Here is a 12,470-nt window from a genome sequence, read left to right on the forward strand (position 1 = left end):
CAGGCACCCTGGAGGTGACTACACTGTCCCCCACCGTCGCCCGCGCAGTGACCCCGCGCGCAGCCGCCGACCGACCCCTTCCTTCCTCCTCTCGCAGGTGCCACCAGGCAGCCCCGACCCCTGACCGTTCTCTTCAGGGCCCAGCCTCTCCCCGGCTGGGGCCTGACCCCCACCTAATCTCCGGGCCTTGGTCAACCCGTGTGGGCTGGGGCAGCCGCTCCGCTCATCCCGCCGCAGCTGGACCTCGAAGTCCCGGGTCCGGCGGGTCCCCTCCAGCCCCGCCCGCCAGCCCTGCGCCGCAGCCGGGGTCCACCGGGCTGGCCCTCCCCGCTCGGCGCCCGCAGCGCGCGGAAGTGGGAGCGCCTCACCTGCGCGGCCCCCAGACCCCCTGGCAGGTGCAGTCCGCGGTCCGCCCCGTCCCGCCCCCGCTCGGCGCCCGTCCGCCCCGCCCCGCCCCGCGCGCACTGGGCATGCTCAAAGCCGGGTCACGCGCCGCGCGCCCGAGGCCCGTGCGCACTCTGCCCGTGGCCGCCCGGACCCGGCTGCCCGGCGCGCTGCCATGGAGCGCATCGAGGGCGCGGCCGTGGGCCGCTGCGCAGCCTCGCCCTACCTGCGGCCTCTCACGCTGCACTACCGCCAGGTGAGCCCGCCCGCGCGTGCGCCTTCCGCGGCCCCGCTCACCGTTGGCAACCCCCCAACCCCCCTGCTCCCCCGGCCCCGCCGGAGCCCCGCCCCCGCCGGGTCCCGCCCCCACCATAGGTCCCGCCCCCACCGGCGCCCCGCCCCTCGCGCCTGGCCGAGCTCCCCGGCTCGCGTGCGGCTCCGGTTTGAGCCGGGTTCCCAGCCGGGGTGAGCGCCCGGGTCGGGACGCCGCTGGGGGACCACTCATCCCTCCAAGGAGGCTTGGCAGGGCCCCAGCGCTCTGCACGTGGGCTGGCTTCCGAGGGCACCTCCGAGTCCCCACCTGCTCGGCCGGCAGGCGGGCTGCCCCTCGGGCATCCTTCCCCCACCCCGCCCTCCCACCTGTCACAGGAAGAGCAGGACCAGCCGACTTCCTGGGCGCCACGCACATAGCAGGTTCGGGAGAAGTATCTGTGGGGCGAACGAGAACCAGCTCTGTGGTTCGGGCCCACCGGCGCCCGCCCACCTCCCAGTCGGGACAGCTGGGCCGGGTGTTCCGTGCTCCTCTCCCCGACTGCCTCTGGGCTTGCGGCTACCTGTCCTCTCCGCGGCCCTTCGCTCAGCAGCCTCCAGCCTGAGGGAGGCCCCCGCGGCCCTCGCTTGCCCTGCCCGTGTAGTCCTTTGGCTCCGTCCTTGGGATGGGCCCAAGTTGGCAGTGCTGGCCTGGGACAGACGCAGGGGGTCAGGTGACAGACAGGGGCCTGGAGGTGGCTGCCCTTCTCCCTGGCACTGACTGTGGCTGCGCAGCCCCCCAGGGGCTGAGGCTCCGGGGGGAGGCGGTGGGTAGGCGCAGGGTGGGCCAGGCGCATAAGTGCTCTAGGGCCTGTGGCTACAGTTCTCTCCCGGTTTTGTTTTTGTTTTTGTTTTAAGTGCAGAGCCCAGCGTGGGGCTGGAACCCACACCCCTGAGATCCTGACCTGAGCTGAGGTCAAGAGTCAGATGCTTAACCGACTGAGCTACCCAGGAACTCTTTTCAGATTTTATCCTTAAGTAATCTCTACACCCAGCATGGGGCTCAAACTCACAACCCCAAGATCAAGGGTCGCACACGCTGCAGACTGAGCCAGCCAGGCGCCCCTCTCCCCGTGCCTGTGAAGTGTGGTAGCCTGTGTGTTCCCACTAATGGGTGCTGGTGACCAGAGCAGAGGAGGCCTGTGATGGGCACAGTCCTGGGAACCAACGCAGCACGCCTCCAGGGGACATCGGGCTGGGCTGTGCGTGCCACTGAGGGACATCTGCAGCCCTTTGTCATTAGCTACCCCTGGTCAGGGGAGACGTGCCGGCCAGACAGGCCAGAGGCAGGTCATGTCTGTGGCTCTGAAGTCCTGTCTCTCCCTCCCAGGGCCCCTGGAAGATTAACCAGGCCTAGGACCCAACCGGCTGGTCCGGGGGTCCTGTGGAGGGGCTGGCTGGGCCTCACCGGCTCTCCTGGACTGCCCCTGGCACCCTGCCTCGGCTGGACCTGAGGGTCTGACAGACACTTTGATCTTGAGCTGAGAGAGTGCCCAAGACTCGCACGAGGTGGTGGCCCGTATCCCGAGGGAGGCCGGAGGCACAGCAGGCCTCCCCTGGAGCCCGTCCTGGGTGGGTGGCTGGCCCCAGGGTGGCCAGACGGCAGGCAGGCCCAGGCTTGCCTTCTGGGGGTGGTGCCTCTCAACGGCCTCCCAGGCAGCCCGGCCTGCGCACCACAGGGTGTCCAGCCTCCCGCCGCCTTGGAAACAAAGGCCCCACCACTCCTCTGGGACTCCTCTGCCTCCAGCCGAGCCGAAACCAATTTCCCCCCGCTCCTCTTGCACCAGCGTGGGGGCCTCTGCCTGGGACACCCTTCGCTCGCTTCAGTGGGGCCTGGTGCACTGTCACCTCTTCCAGGAAGTCCTCCCTCTCCTGTGGTCCCAGCGGCACATTCTGTGTCTCTCGTGTCTTCAGGGCCTGGATAGAGCCCCAAAAGTGGGGCCTGCAGCTCTCCCGGGCCTCAGGGCCGGCCCAGTGACCGAGGGTGGCTAGGCTAAGCCCCCTGGTGACAGGCCGCCTCGGGGCGGGGCCCCAGGGCCCTAGGGCCAGCCCCGTTGGCAGAGGCCCCTTGGGGAGCAGGCAGGGCCAAGTGGATGCTGTTGTTGGCTCTGGGCCCTGGGATGGGAGCCCACCTTGTCTAGCGGTGTCCAGCTGGCAGGAGTCTGGGCCCCTCGCACCCCCTGACCGTCCCCCAGCAGGCCCTGCACCACCTCCTTCGTTCACTGATGGCTGCCTGGAGCCCCGGGAGCCCTTTGGGGGTGTGCTGCCCAGGCCCGGGGGGCAGGACGGTGGAGGCCAGTGACCAAACAGCAGGACCACAGGATGTGCGAGAGACGGCCTGAGACAGACACCGGGCTGGGGGAGGGGCTCTCACCCGGCCGGTCACCGTCGTTGTCATTACATCACTCCATCCTGCAGGGCCGCCTCCCACCTGCCTCGCCGATGCCCTCTCAGGAGGCCGGCCAGCCCCTCCTGCCTTCCTGTCACCCTGTCCCCTGGCCCGAGGGAGCTTTAGCAGTGAACACCTGATCTCTGTGCCCTGGGGACCCTCCCTGTCCTGACTGCAAGGACACCTTTGCTTGTCTCTCCCCCACAGCCCCCACAGCCCACCCTCCACTTGCTGACAGGCTACGTCTCTTTGCAGCGACTTGAGGTCAGCCTGTGCCTTTCCACCATTTGCTCTGGTTTTCTGCCTCGCCCCACCCCCCCACTGGAGCACCAGACTGTCGCTGACCTCCCCGGCCGGCCCACTCCTGCTCCTCCCCCGCCTGCTGAGGCTCCCTCGGTGGGCCTCGAGTGGGTCTCCGGGCCGGTGCGGTGCGTGGGTCGTCTGGCCTTCTCAGCCGCCCTGAGCGCTTGGAGCCTCGCTGGCAGCCCCGCGGCCCACCCTCACCCCTGTGCCATTTCTTTCAGAATGGCACTCAGAAGTCGTGGGACTTCATGAAGACACATGACAGGTGAGAGCCCAGCCTGGCCTGGTTGCCTGGGAAGCCCCCGACTGCTGCCCGCTGGGACACTGGGCCCCTGGGGGCCTGGAGCCCCACCCCTGCCTCTGGCTCCCGGCCCAGGCCCCGGTGGACGTGGAAGAGGCCATCTGGGTGCCCTCGCCCGCCCCGGGCATCAGGGGTGTGGGCTGGATGGCAGTGTGGCTCGAGGAGCGTGGCTGGTGGGCGGCTGGCCAGCGGGGGCCACGTGTCCCGTCAGTCACCCGGCCTCTGCTGCTGCCACCCCTAGCTAACCCTAACCCCACCCTCTTGCCCCCATTCGGCCAGTTGGAACGCAGTGAGCCTGGCCAGCCCTGGCCCTGCCTGGGCCTCAGTCTCCCCATCCCGGTAAGGGACCAGTTTTCCCAGGCTGCTGGGGAGAGGAGGTGGGCCCGGCATGCTGGGAACGGGGCATGGGGGCCAGGGGCCCCAGGGAGACGAGGTGAGGGGGCTGCTTCCGTGCTGAGCTCTGTCCACCCCCCGCAGTGTGGCCATTCTCATGTTCAACTCTTCCCAGCAGAGCCTGGTGTTGGTGAAGCAGTTCCGGCCAGGTGAGGCCGGCCAGAGTGGGCCGCGGGGGGAGGGGAGGGCTGCAGGGGGCACGTTCAGGCCCCTGGGGGCCATCGGGTCCGAACGCAGACATGGGGGGGGGAGGGGGGGGGCTCCAGGGGAAACTAACGCCCCGTGAGGGGGTCTGGCCTGGAGCGGGGCGCGTGGAGGCCTCGACAGCACGGCTGTAACCGTGGCCAACGTCCCCCGGCCCCCAGCTGTGTATGTGGGCGAGGTGGAGCGCCTCTTCCCCGGGTCCCTGGCGGCCGTGGCCCAGGACGGACCCCGGGCGCTGCAGGTGGAGCTGCCTGGCTCGGCGGGGGTGACGTACGAGCTGTGCGCTGGCCTCGTGGACCACCCTGGGCTCTCGCTGGAGGACGTGGCCTGTGCGGAGGCTTGGGAGGAGTGCGGCTACCGGCTGGCTCCCTCCGACCTGCGCCGGGTCGCCACCTACAAGTGAGTGGGGTTGGGCCCGCGGGCCTGCCAGGCCGGGGTCGGGGGGCGTCTTGTGGTCAGCACCGCCCCCGGGGGGTGCGACGCGCTGAGGGGGCAGCGAGCGCCCCGTCCTCACGGGTGTGCGGCTCCTCTTTGTTTTCCAACATGGAGTTGGGGGGAGGTGGGGCAGCACGCACCTCAGATCGCGATCCAGGCCGGAACCCGGGGCTCTGGGGGGCAGTTCTGGAGCACGCGGCGCCCCCACCCTGCGGCCCTAGCAGCTGCTGCCGACAGATACCTCTACTTCCTGTGGGATTAAGCACCGGGCGCTGGGGGTGGGGGTGAGTCACAGATCTGTTGGCAGACGGCGCCTCAGGAATGAGGCTGGGGTGGGGGGGGGGGGGCAGGGGTCCGGCCTTGCTGGGGAGCGGAAGCCGTGTGGCCCGGAGCCCGGGTGTCCCCACCATGTTCCCCACGAGGCCCGCAGCTGGGGCTGTCCTCCCAGGATGGGATGTTGGGGTGAGGCCCATCCCGCCCCTGCCCCAGGAATGCCGTCAGGGTCCCTGACCCTGGTGAAGTCTGGGAGCAGGAGGACGGTCCTGGCAGTGACACCCCGTCCCCAGCGCTGAGCACTGGCCGCTGGCAGCCGTCCCCAGAGGGGGGAGCTCTGCTCCTCAGCCCAGTGCAGGAACCACTCGGTGTGGGGCCCAGGCCCAGGGCTTTGTCGCGGTGTCTCCCTGGCCTAGGGGCTGGGGGCTGGAGCTGACCTCCGGCACACGAGGGAGCCCCCGTGTCGAACATAAGATGCCAAGCGGCTGAGTGTCTTGGTCTGAGGGGCAGGCCTCGGTGACCTGCGGGCGTCCTCCTCGGCGCTGGGGTCCCAGAGGATCTGAGGGGCCTGATCTGGAGCTGGCGTTGAGCCGGGAGGAGGCACTCTGGAAGGTGGGGGACCCCAGATGAGGTGAGCCTGGGCGGAGTCGTGGCAGAGAGGCCGGCCCAAGCGCGGCCCAGGCTGCAACGTTTCCACAAGCAGGGCTATGGCTTGATTCGTGAGGGTGCTGGGGAGCCCAGGAGGGCTCTAGGCAGCAAGCGGCATGGTAAAGACTTGCATTTTGGAGGCAAGGGCTGGCTGTGGCAGGGGGGCAGGACTGAGGGGCTGGAGGAGAGGTCAGGGCAGCTGTCCCTGCGGACCCGGGGGCTGGACAGACAGCAGAGAGGTCTCGTGCCTTTTCTTCGTGTGGAGGTGAACCAGGCCACTCACCTGCCAGGCACAGGTGACAAGGCCCGAAGGCACATTCCTCTTGCTCTGGGTCAAAGGCTGTGCCTGTCTCCTTCACAAGCTGGCGGAACCTGGGACCGGAAACCCCACACGCTGGCGCTTCCATCAAAGGCACGGCCTGTGGCCACCGTTGTAAACAGGCCATCAGGAGAGGACTGTGGCAGATAAGAGTCTGGGGCGGGGGAAGCAGCTAGGTGAGGCCGGTCGGGATGGGGTTGGCCCTCCTGGGGGGTGGGGCACGGGAGCTCTGTCAGCCGTCTCTGCCCTCCGCGCCCGGGCAGGTCTGCAAGAGCAGCCTCCGCCCTGCGGGTGTCTGGCTGGCCTGGCGCCCCCGGTCCCCCCGCCCCCCGCACACTCACGCGGGACCTTCCCCTGCGGTTCTGGGACGCGGGCGGGCCCCGCCATGGCCCTGCCCTCACGGACGGCAGTTCCCGTGGCTGCCCGTTCTCGCCAGTCTGGGCCACCGCACTTCCCCTGGGTGTCTGCCCCCCTCCTGGCGGCCAGCGGCCCGCTCTGGCCACCTGTCCACACCCCTCCACGCCCCAGCTGCCTCAGCATGGCTGTCCCCAGCCTGGAACTGGTGTCCTGCAGATGCTGGGGTTGGGGGCTCCCACAGGGCAGGTCACACGGGTCGCCAGGAGGGCCCTTGCTTCCAGCCCGCCTGGAGCCTCGGGTGGGAAGGGAGGCCCTGGCTGAGGGGCTCACGTGAGCAGAGGGCAGCGGCCTGCCTGGCGTCTGCACTGCCGAATGTGGCAGAGACCTCGCGGCTTCCGTCAGCCCACAGTTAGGACCTCGAAGTCGCTGTGGGTCAGCCGTGTGCTTCTTGGGAACGGGGCCCAGCGCTCAGGGTTTTGCTGTCCTGCAGTCAGGGTCGGCTGGGCTCGTCTGGGGCTCGGGACCCCCTTCCCAGCACACACGGTCGCGGCAGAATTCAGCTCCTTGTGGCTGTGTGACCAAGGGCCCCGTTTCCTGGCTGGCTGGCTGGCTGGTGGCCGGGGACCACAGTCAGCAACTTAAGGCCACCTGCGGGCCTGGACCACGTGGCCCCCTCACAGGGCAGCTTGCTTTGTCCGCAAGGCCTGCGGGACGGGCTTGTCTCTCTGACTTCCTCCGTCTCCCCTCTCCAAACCTGCACTGAAGAGCTCCCCTAGTTCGGTTAGGCCCACCAACGTGATCTCTGTGGACGAGTCAAAGTCATCTGATTAAGGCCCTTAGTTACACCTGCAGAATCCTTCCATCTCTGCCACGTGACATAAGAATCACAGAAGCTACACCCAGCATACTGCCAGGTTTCTGCTACACCCGAAGGTCGCAGGAATCTGGGGGTGGGGGGCCCAGGGGGGTGCACCCCGGAGTCCTGCCTACCAGACTGGCCTGCCTGGCCCTGGGGTGGGGGGGCGGCTAGAAGGAGGGCTGGAGGGAGCAGGACAGGTGTGTCCGTGAGGCCCGTGTGGGCGGTTCAGTAGGTGCTGTTTCAACCCGCAGGTCTGGCGTGGGACTGACCGGCTCCAGCCAGACCATGTTCTACGCAGAGGTGACCGATTCCCAGCGGAGCGGCCCGGGCGGGGGCCTGGCAGAGGAGGGCGAGCTCATCCAAGTGGTGCATCTGCCGCTGGATGGGGCCCAGGCCTTCGCGGATGACCCGGATGTCCCCAAGACCCTTGGTGTCCTCTTTGGCATCTCGTGGTTCCTCAGCTGTGTGGCCCCTGGGCTGGGTCCCCGGTGAGACTCCGGGGGGTCGGGACCAAGGTCGGCCACGGTCACCTCCTGCAGATCCAATAAAGGCTTGTACGACTCCAGCCTGTGTCCTCTGGCTCCGAGCGGTGGCCCCAGGTGGGCTGGGGCAGGTGGAGGGACCGCGGGTCTTTCCCCGATGGGCCCTGGGGGAGGGTGGGCTTTCCACCAAGAGGCCTCTGGCAGCAGGCAGGGCAGGGACTGCTGAGGGCGGCTGGTGGCCGGCAGACGGCTGAGGTCAGGCCTTAGGTGGGGGCTCGGCCAGGCCAGGCGCTCAGGGAGGACAGAGTGGTGGGCCATGGGGTGGCCGTGGAGCGGTGGCAGAGCCAGCCCTGGGGAGGAGGTGGGGACAGAGCCGCAGGCTGTTCATTCTCGAGGGCGCGTGCTCCCGGGACCCTACCCTCTCCTGGAGTCCGAAGCCAGGGCCGCTCTGGGTCTAGCGCCGCCCCCCCACCCGATGGCCCGGGCAGTGCTCTGGGCAGTTGGAGTCGGTGATAAGAACTCCCTCTGCCCGCTGGCCTGCGTGTGGCATGGCCTACAAAGCTGGGAGGACCCCCGCCCTGCACACTGGCCTGTCTTAAGGGTCAGGGGCTGCATGAGCTGCCTTTGTGACCCTTAAAACACTTGGGCTCACAGGAGAGCTGGGTGACTGCTCAGCTACGCTCCCAGTAAATGCTCCATACGAAGCGGGTGGACGGGGGTCCTAAGTGGCGAGGGTGTGCCAGTCACCACAGTCCAGGTTGGGCAGTCGGTCGGTCGGGGACGGGGGCCCAGCCTGAGCGCTGGGGACGCTCCTGGAATGAGGGCCAGCCTGACCCCCTTTGCAGCTGGTGACCTGTCCTGGCCCTCCCCCCCCCCCCAGAGCCCTCCAAGTCCTCTGGTCCACCGAGGGTGGCGCCACGGATGATGGGTTGTGGGCAGCTGGGGGACGGCCGGGTGCCCACGGGCTGTTGCGGTCACAGGCGGTAGGAGCTGGCATGGTCGGGAGCTCTGCTCCGAACCTGACTTCAGCGTCCCCGCGGACCAGACCTCAGGCTGGAATGGGGCGGGTGCTGAGGAAGGGCCTGCCTTTGGCTCCCACTGAGACCCCACTGCCAGGTGGGGGCCACTCTCTCTGGCTGAGGTCACCCTGCCCTCCGGTAATCCCCCTGCCCTGCCCCAGGCTGACCCCACTCAGGCAGCACACGTGGAAGGCCCCTCCCTTCAGCCGGGGAGGGGGCGGGGGCGACAGGCACAGCGCAGACAGCCCCTGGGCCTGGCATTCGAGGCCGTCCTGAGGAGGCTGTGCCCAAGGGGCCCACCCGAGCGGCACCACCTGTATGCAAATGCTGGCTGCGACCCAGGTGGGGCCTCCAGGGAGCCCAGCCAGTTGAGTGGCACACTGCTGGGAGTGGCCCTCAGGTGTGTGCTGTGCGACCAAGGGGGCTGGCAGGGCTCGGCTGCGGCAGGGTCCAGAGGAGCGGGCCGCGCTGGGCCTCGGTGCATCCGGAGAACGGCTCGCAGGGCGGGAACCCTGCCCAGCCTAGAGCCACCCCACCTCCCTCCCTCTTGCCTGCCTGGTGCCCCCCTCTAGGGCCCCACTGTCCCTCCTCGCTGACCTGCAGGTGCTGCCCGCTGCCTCAGAGGGGCCCTGGCAGGCTGGTGCCGGGGAGCAGCTGGGGGCTGGGAAGCGGCAGGCGGGGGGCGAGGGGCAGAGCCCCCGGACTTGGGTGCGCTCCAGCCCCCTCATTCTGCTCTGCAGCCTGATGGGGGCAGGTCAGCAGGCCGTGCCGCTGGGCCTGATGGAGCTGGCATCGATTTCCCGGCACTGGGGGGTGGGGGGGGCTGTAACCGGAAACTCCCCTCCCTGGCCGCTATATTTAGCACCACAGAACACGGGCGGAAGCGCAGCTCCCTCCTGAGCCAAGCCGGCTCCATCCAGACTCCGGGCAGCCTGCACCCTGGCCTGGCCCTGAAGATCCCCTGCCAGGTCGGGGGGGCCTCCGCCCCTCCCACACCTTGTCAAGCGCCCACCTCAGAGCATGTCCGAGAGCCCCTGGTACTGGGGAGCTCGGGGAGGGAGCCCCCAGGCTAGAGGTGGGTGTCGCGGCCCAGTGGGCCCCAGAACAGGGATGGGGTCTCTCTGGAAGAGGCGGGGCAGCCCGGCCCAGCATGGGTGATACAGGCGCCCTGGGCCCCATAGGATCCCCAGCCCTCCGGCCCAAGGCTGCAGAAACCCCTATGGGGAGCACCCTGAGGGGAGGACTTCTCCCTCTGCCGGCAGCCTCCAGGGCCCACCCCTTGCCGGAAGTGGCCACCTTCGTGACTCGAACCTCTCCTGGGAATTAAGTCTGGGCTGAGGCTCCTGGGAAGCAGAAGGAGAATGGGGGCAGTGAGAGGCAGGAGTCTTCTGTGCCCTGCAGGGTGGGGCACGCTGGGCAGGGAGGCGAGGAGCTGGCCCCTGACAGGCACCCTGGGTCTGCGGAACCCCTGGTACCGCCCTGATGGTCACCCAGCTGCCCTGCTCCCGAAAGGCCCCGAGGGAGGCAGGTGGCAGCAGGCCATTGTCTCCCTAGCTTTGCAAGGCAGGTGGGGGCTCTCTCTGCCCGCGAGGCAGGGCTGGCCAGCCGGAGGGGCCCCGGGGAGGCCACCCCCCTCGACAGGCTGAGCTTGAATCTTGAGATGCAGTGAGCATCCCTCCCTGGTACCTCCCAGCTGAGACCGCTCCGAGCACGGAAAGAACCCCTGCCGGAACTCAGCAGCTTCTGGAACTGGCGGCTCAGCGAGTCTCCGGCTCGTCCTTCCCTCCTGCAGCTGGCTGTGGGCAGGAAGCTTCAGAGGTGGATGAGGGAGGGGCGTGTGGGGGGATTGTTCTCTGGATTCCGCCCACCACTTGTCTGGGGATTCTGCACCACCCCCCCCACCCCAGTCCCTCTGCTGCCAGGCCCCGGTCTGGCAGTCCCGGGTCTCCCTGCCCTGGCTTTACCCCTGCTGCCCCTCTCCCCGCAGCCAGGGATCTCTGTGAAAATGGAAGTCTCTACAGTGCAGCCCGACCCAGCTCAGCTTCTCTCTGTGACTTCCCCTTGGTCTCAGCAGAAGACTAGTGCAGAGGCCCAGCACGGCCGGCAGTCACTAGCACCAGCAGCCTCACCTATGCCCCTCACCCCCTGTGCCTCTGCCGTTGTGTCTTTCTCACAGGCTTTCACCTGGGTCAGGCTTCCTCACCCCAGGGCCTTTGCACGTGCTTTTCCCAGCTCCTCACCTGGCTGACTCATCTGCCTTTGGGTCTTAGTAGACCCCCTGCCCAGTTTGCCCCGCCTGCCTCACCCTTTAAGTTTGTCAATTTAGCTCTGTTCGTGCCTGGGCCGGGCCCCCCCAAGGGTTCACCACTTGGCTGAATGCTGGGTAAAGGTGCCTAGAACTTTCCTGGATAGTGGGGGCAGAGGTCACAGACTAGGATGGAGCCCTGGGCCCCTGGAGCTGTGTTTGGGTCTCCTCGCTTGTCTAGGGGCCAGGAGTATGTGGGTGCCTGCTTCTGAGCCAAAGAGAAGGAGCCCCCCACCCTGCGCCCCCCCTCCCTGTGACCCCTCCCCTGCAGGCAGTAACTGGAAGGCTCCAACCCAGTTTGCGTTCCCTTATTTGGCGTGCGTCCTGCCCCCCCCCCCCCCCCCCATCCCAGCAGCCAGGGCTCAGGTCGGCAGGGATGGGTGCCAGGCCCATCCCTCCAGGGGCTTCCAGCTGCTCCTGTGGCCTGCATCCTAGAGGGGCTGCTGAGCGGCATCAGTCTGGCCCCCTTGAAAGCCTCTTCTCCCAGGAAGCCTTCTGTGCCTCCCCCCACCCCATAGCAATTACAAGCTCCAGGCAGGGGCTGTGCTTCCAGCCCAAGGGCCCGCAACAGACTCGCTCCAGGAGCCAGAGTTGAGAAGATAGCCCAGTTTTTGTGGGGGTGGGGTCAGAAGACCCCTGTGGACTTCGGGTCCCTAACTGCCAAGACGACCGCCAGCCCTGGAAGGGACCCTGCTTGCTGGAGGGGGGGCTGATGTTTGCAGACAAGGAGCCCTTGGTATTGACCCCGGATGGGTGGTGGTGGGGGGCGGCGCGAGGTTACCCCGGCAGAGGGCAGCACGGTGATGACGGAGAAACGGGACGTGGGGACCTGGTGACCAGGACAGCAGGAAGAGCCTCTTGGGGCAGCTCTCCCCTGGTCCCTTTGAGCGTCCACCACCGTCTTTTACCGTCTTTTATTCCTTCGTCATCCCCCTGTGTCCCCGCCCCAGCCCAGGGTCCGGCCTAGGCGTTCGGCAAGGGTGAGGCCTGGCGACCCCTGCGCCAGCGCGGACCTGGGCACCCAGCCTACGCCGCGGAGCATCTGTTGCCTGGCTGCCCGACCCGCGAGCCGTGCGGCGAGAGGGCAGGGGCGTCGGAGAGGAGCAGCGCCCCCTGCGGCCGGCGTGGAGGCGGTAGGGGCTGCGCGGAGGGGGGACGTTCCCTAAGGAAGGGTCCCAGGCCGCGCCCGCCCCGCGTGGGGGCAGAGCCCTGATTTGTGCAGCAGGCGGCTTCTCCCCCGGGACGGCGAGGAGCGCGGCGGTGGCGCACTGATGGGAGGGGACCTCGGCGGTGACCTCAGGGGCGCCCCACCCCCGGCTCCTGACACCCGGCGGGGCTCGGGCGAGGGGAGGCCGCTTGGCGGCGCCTGCCCCCGCACGCCGGGTTCACTGGAGGCGTGACGGAACCCCCGACGCCCGGGGGCCTGGAGAAGCGCGCGCCGGGTCTGGGCGCGGGCAGGAGCGCCCTCCGCCGCCTTTAAAGCGGGCGCC

At 68.6% G+C, this 12,470-nt stretch overlaps 1 protein-coding gene across 1 annotated transcript; it reads left to right on the forward strand.

The window, feature by feature from the left end:
- Positions 1-472: 472 nt before the first annotated feature.
- NUDT14 (nudix hydrolase 14) lies at positions 473-7,739 on the forward strand. The gene is made up of 5 exons (XM_086708599.1): positions 473-640; positions 3,607-3,650; positions 4,164-4,228; positions 4,445-4,682; positions 7,426-7,739. The coding sequence occupies exons 1-5, from the start codon at positions 560-562 to the stop codon at positions 7,664-7,666; spliced, it is 669 nt and encodes a 222-aa protein (XP_086564725.1). The 5' UTR covers positions 473-559; the 3' UTR covers positions 7,667-7,739.
- Positions 7,740-12,470: the final 4,731 nt, after the last annotated feature.

Source organism: Puma concolor, chromosome B3 (assembly GCF_028749965.1).
Source record: "Puma concolor isolate L17-30 chromosome B3, mPumCon1.1.hap2, whole genome shotgun sequence".
Classification (NCBI taxonomy): Eukaryota; Metazoa; Chordata; class Mammalia; order Carnivora; family Felidae; genus Puma; species Puma concolor.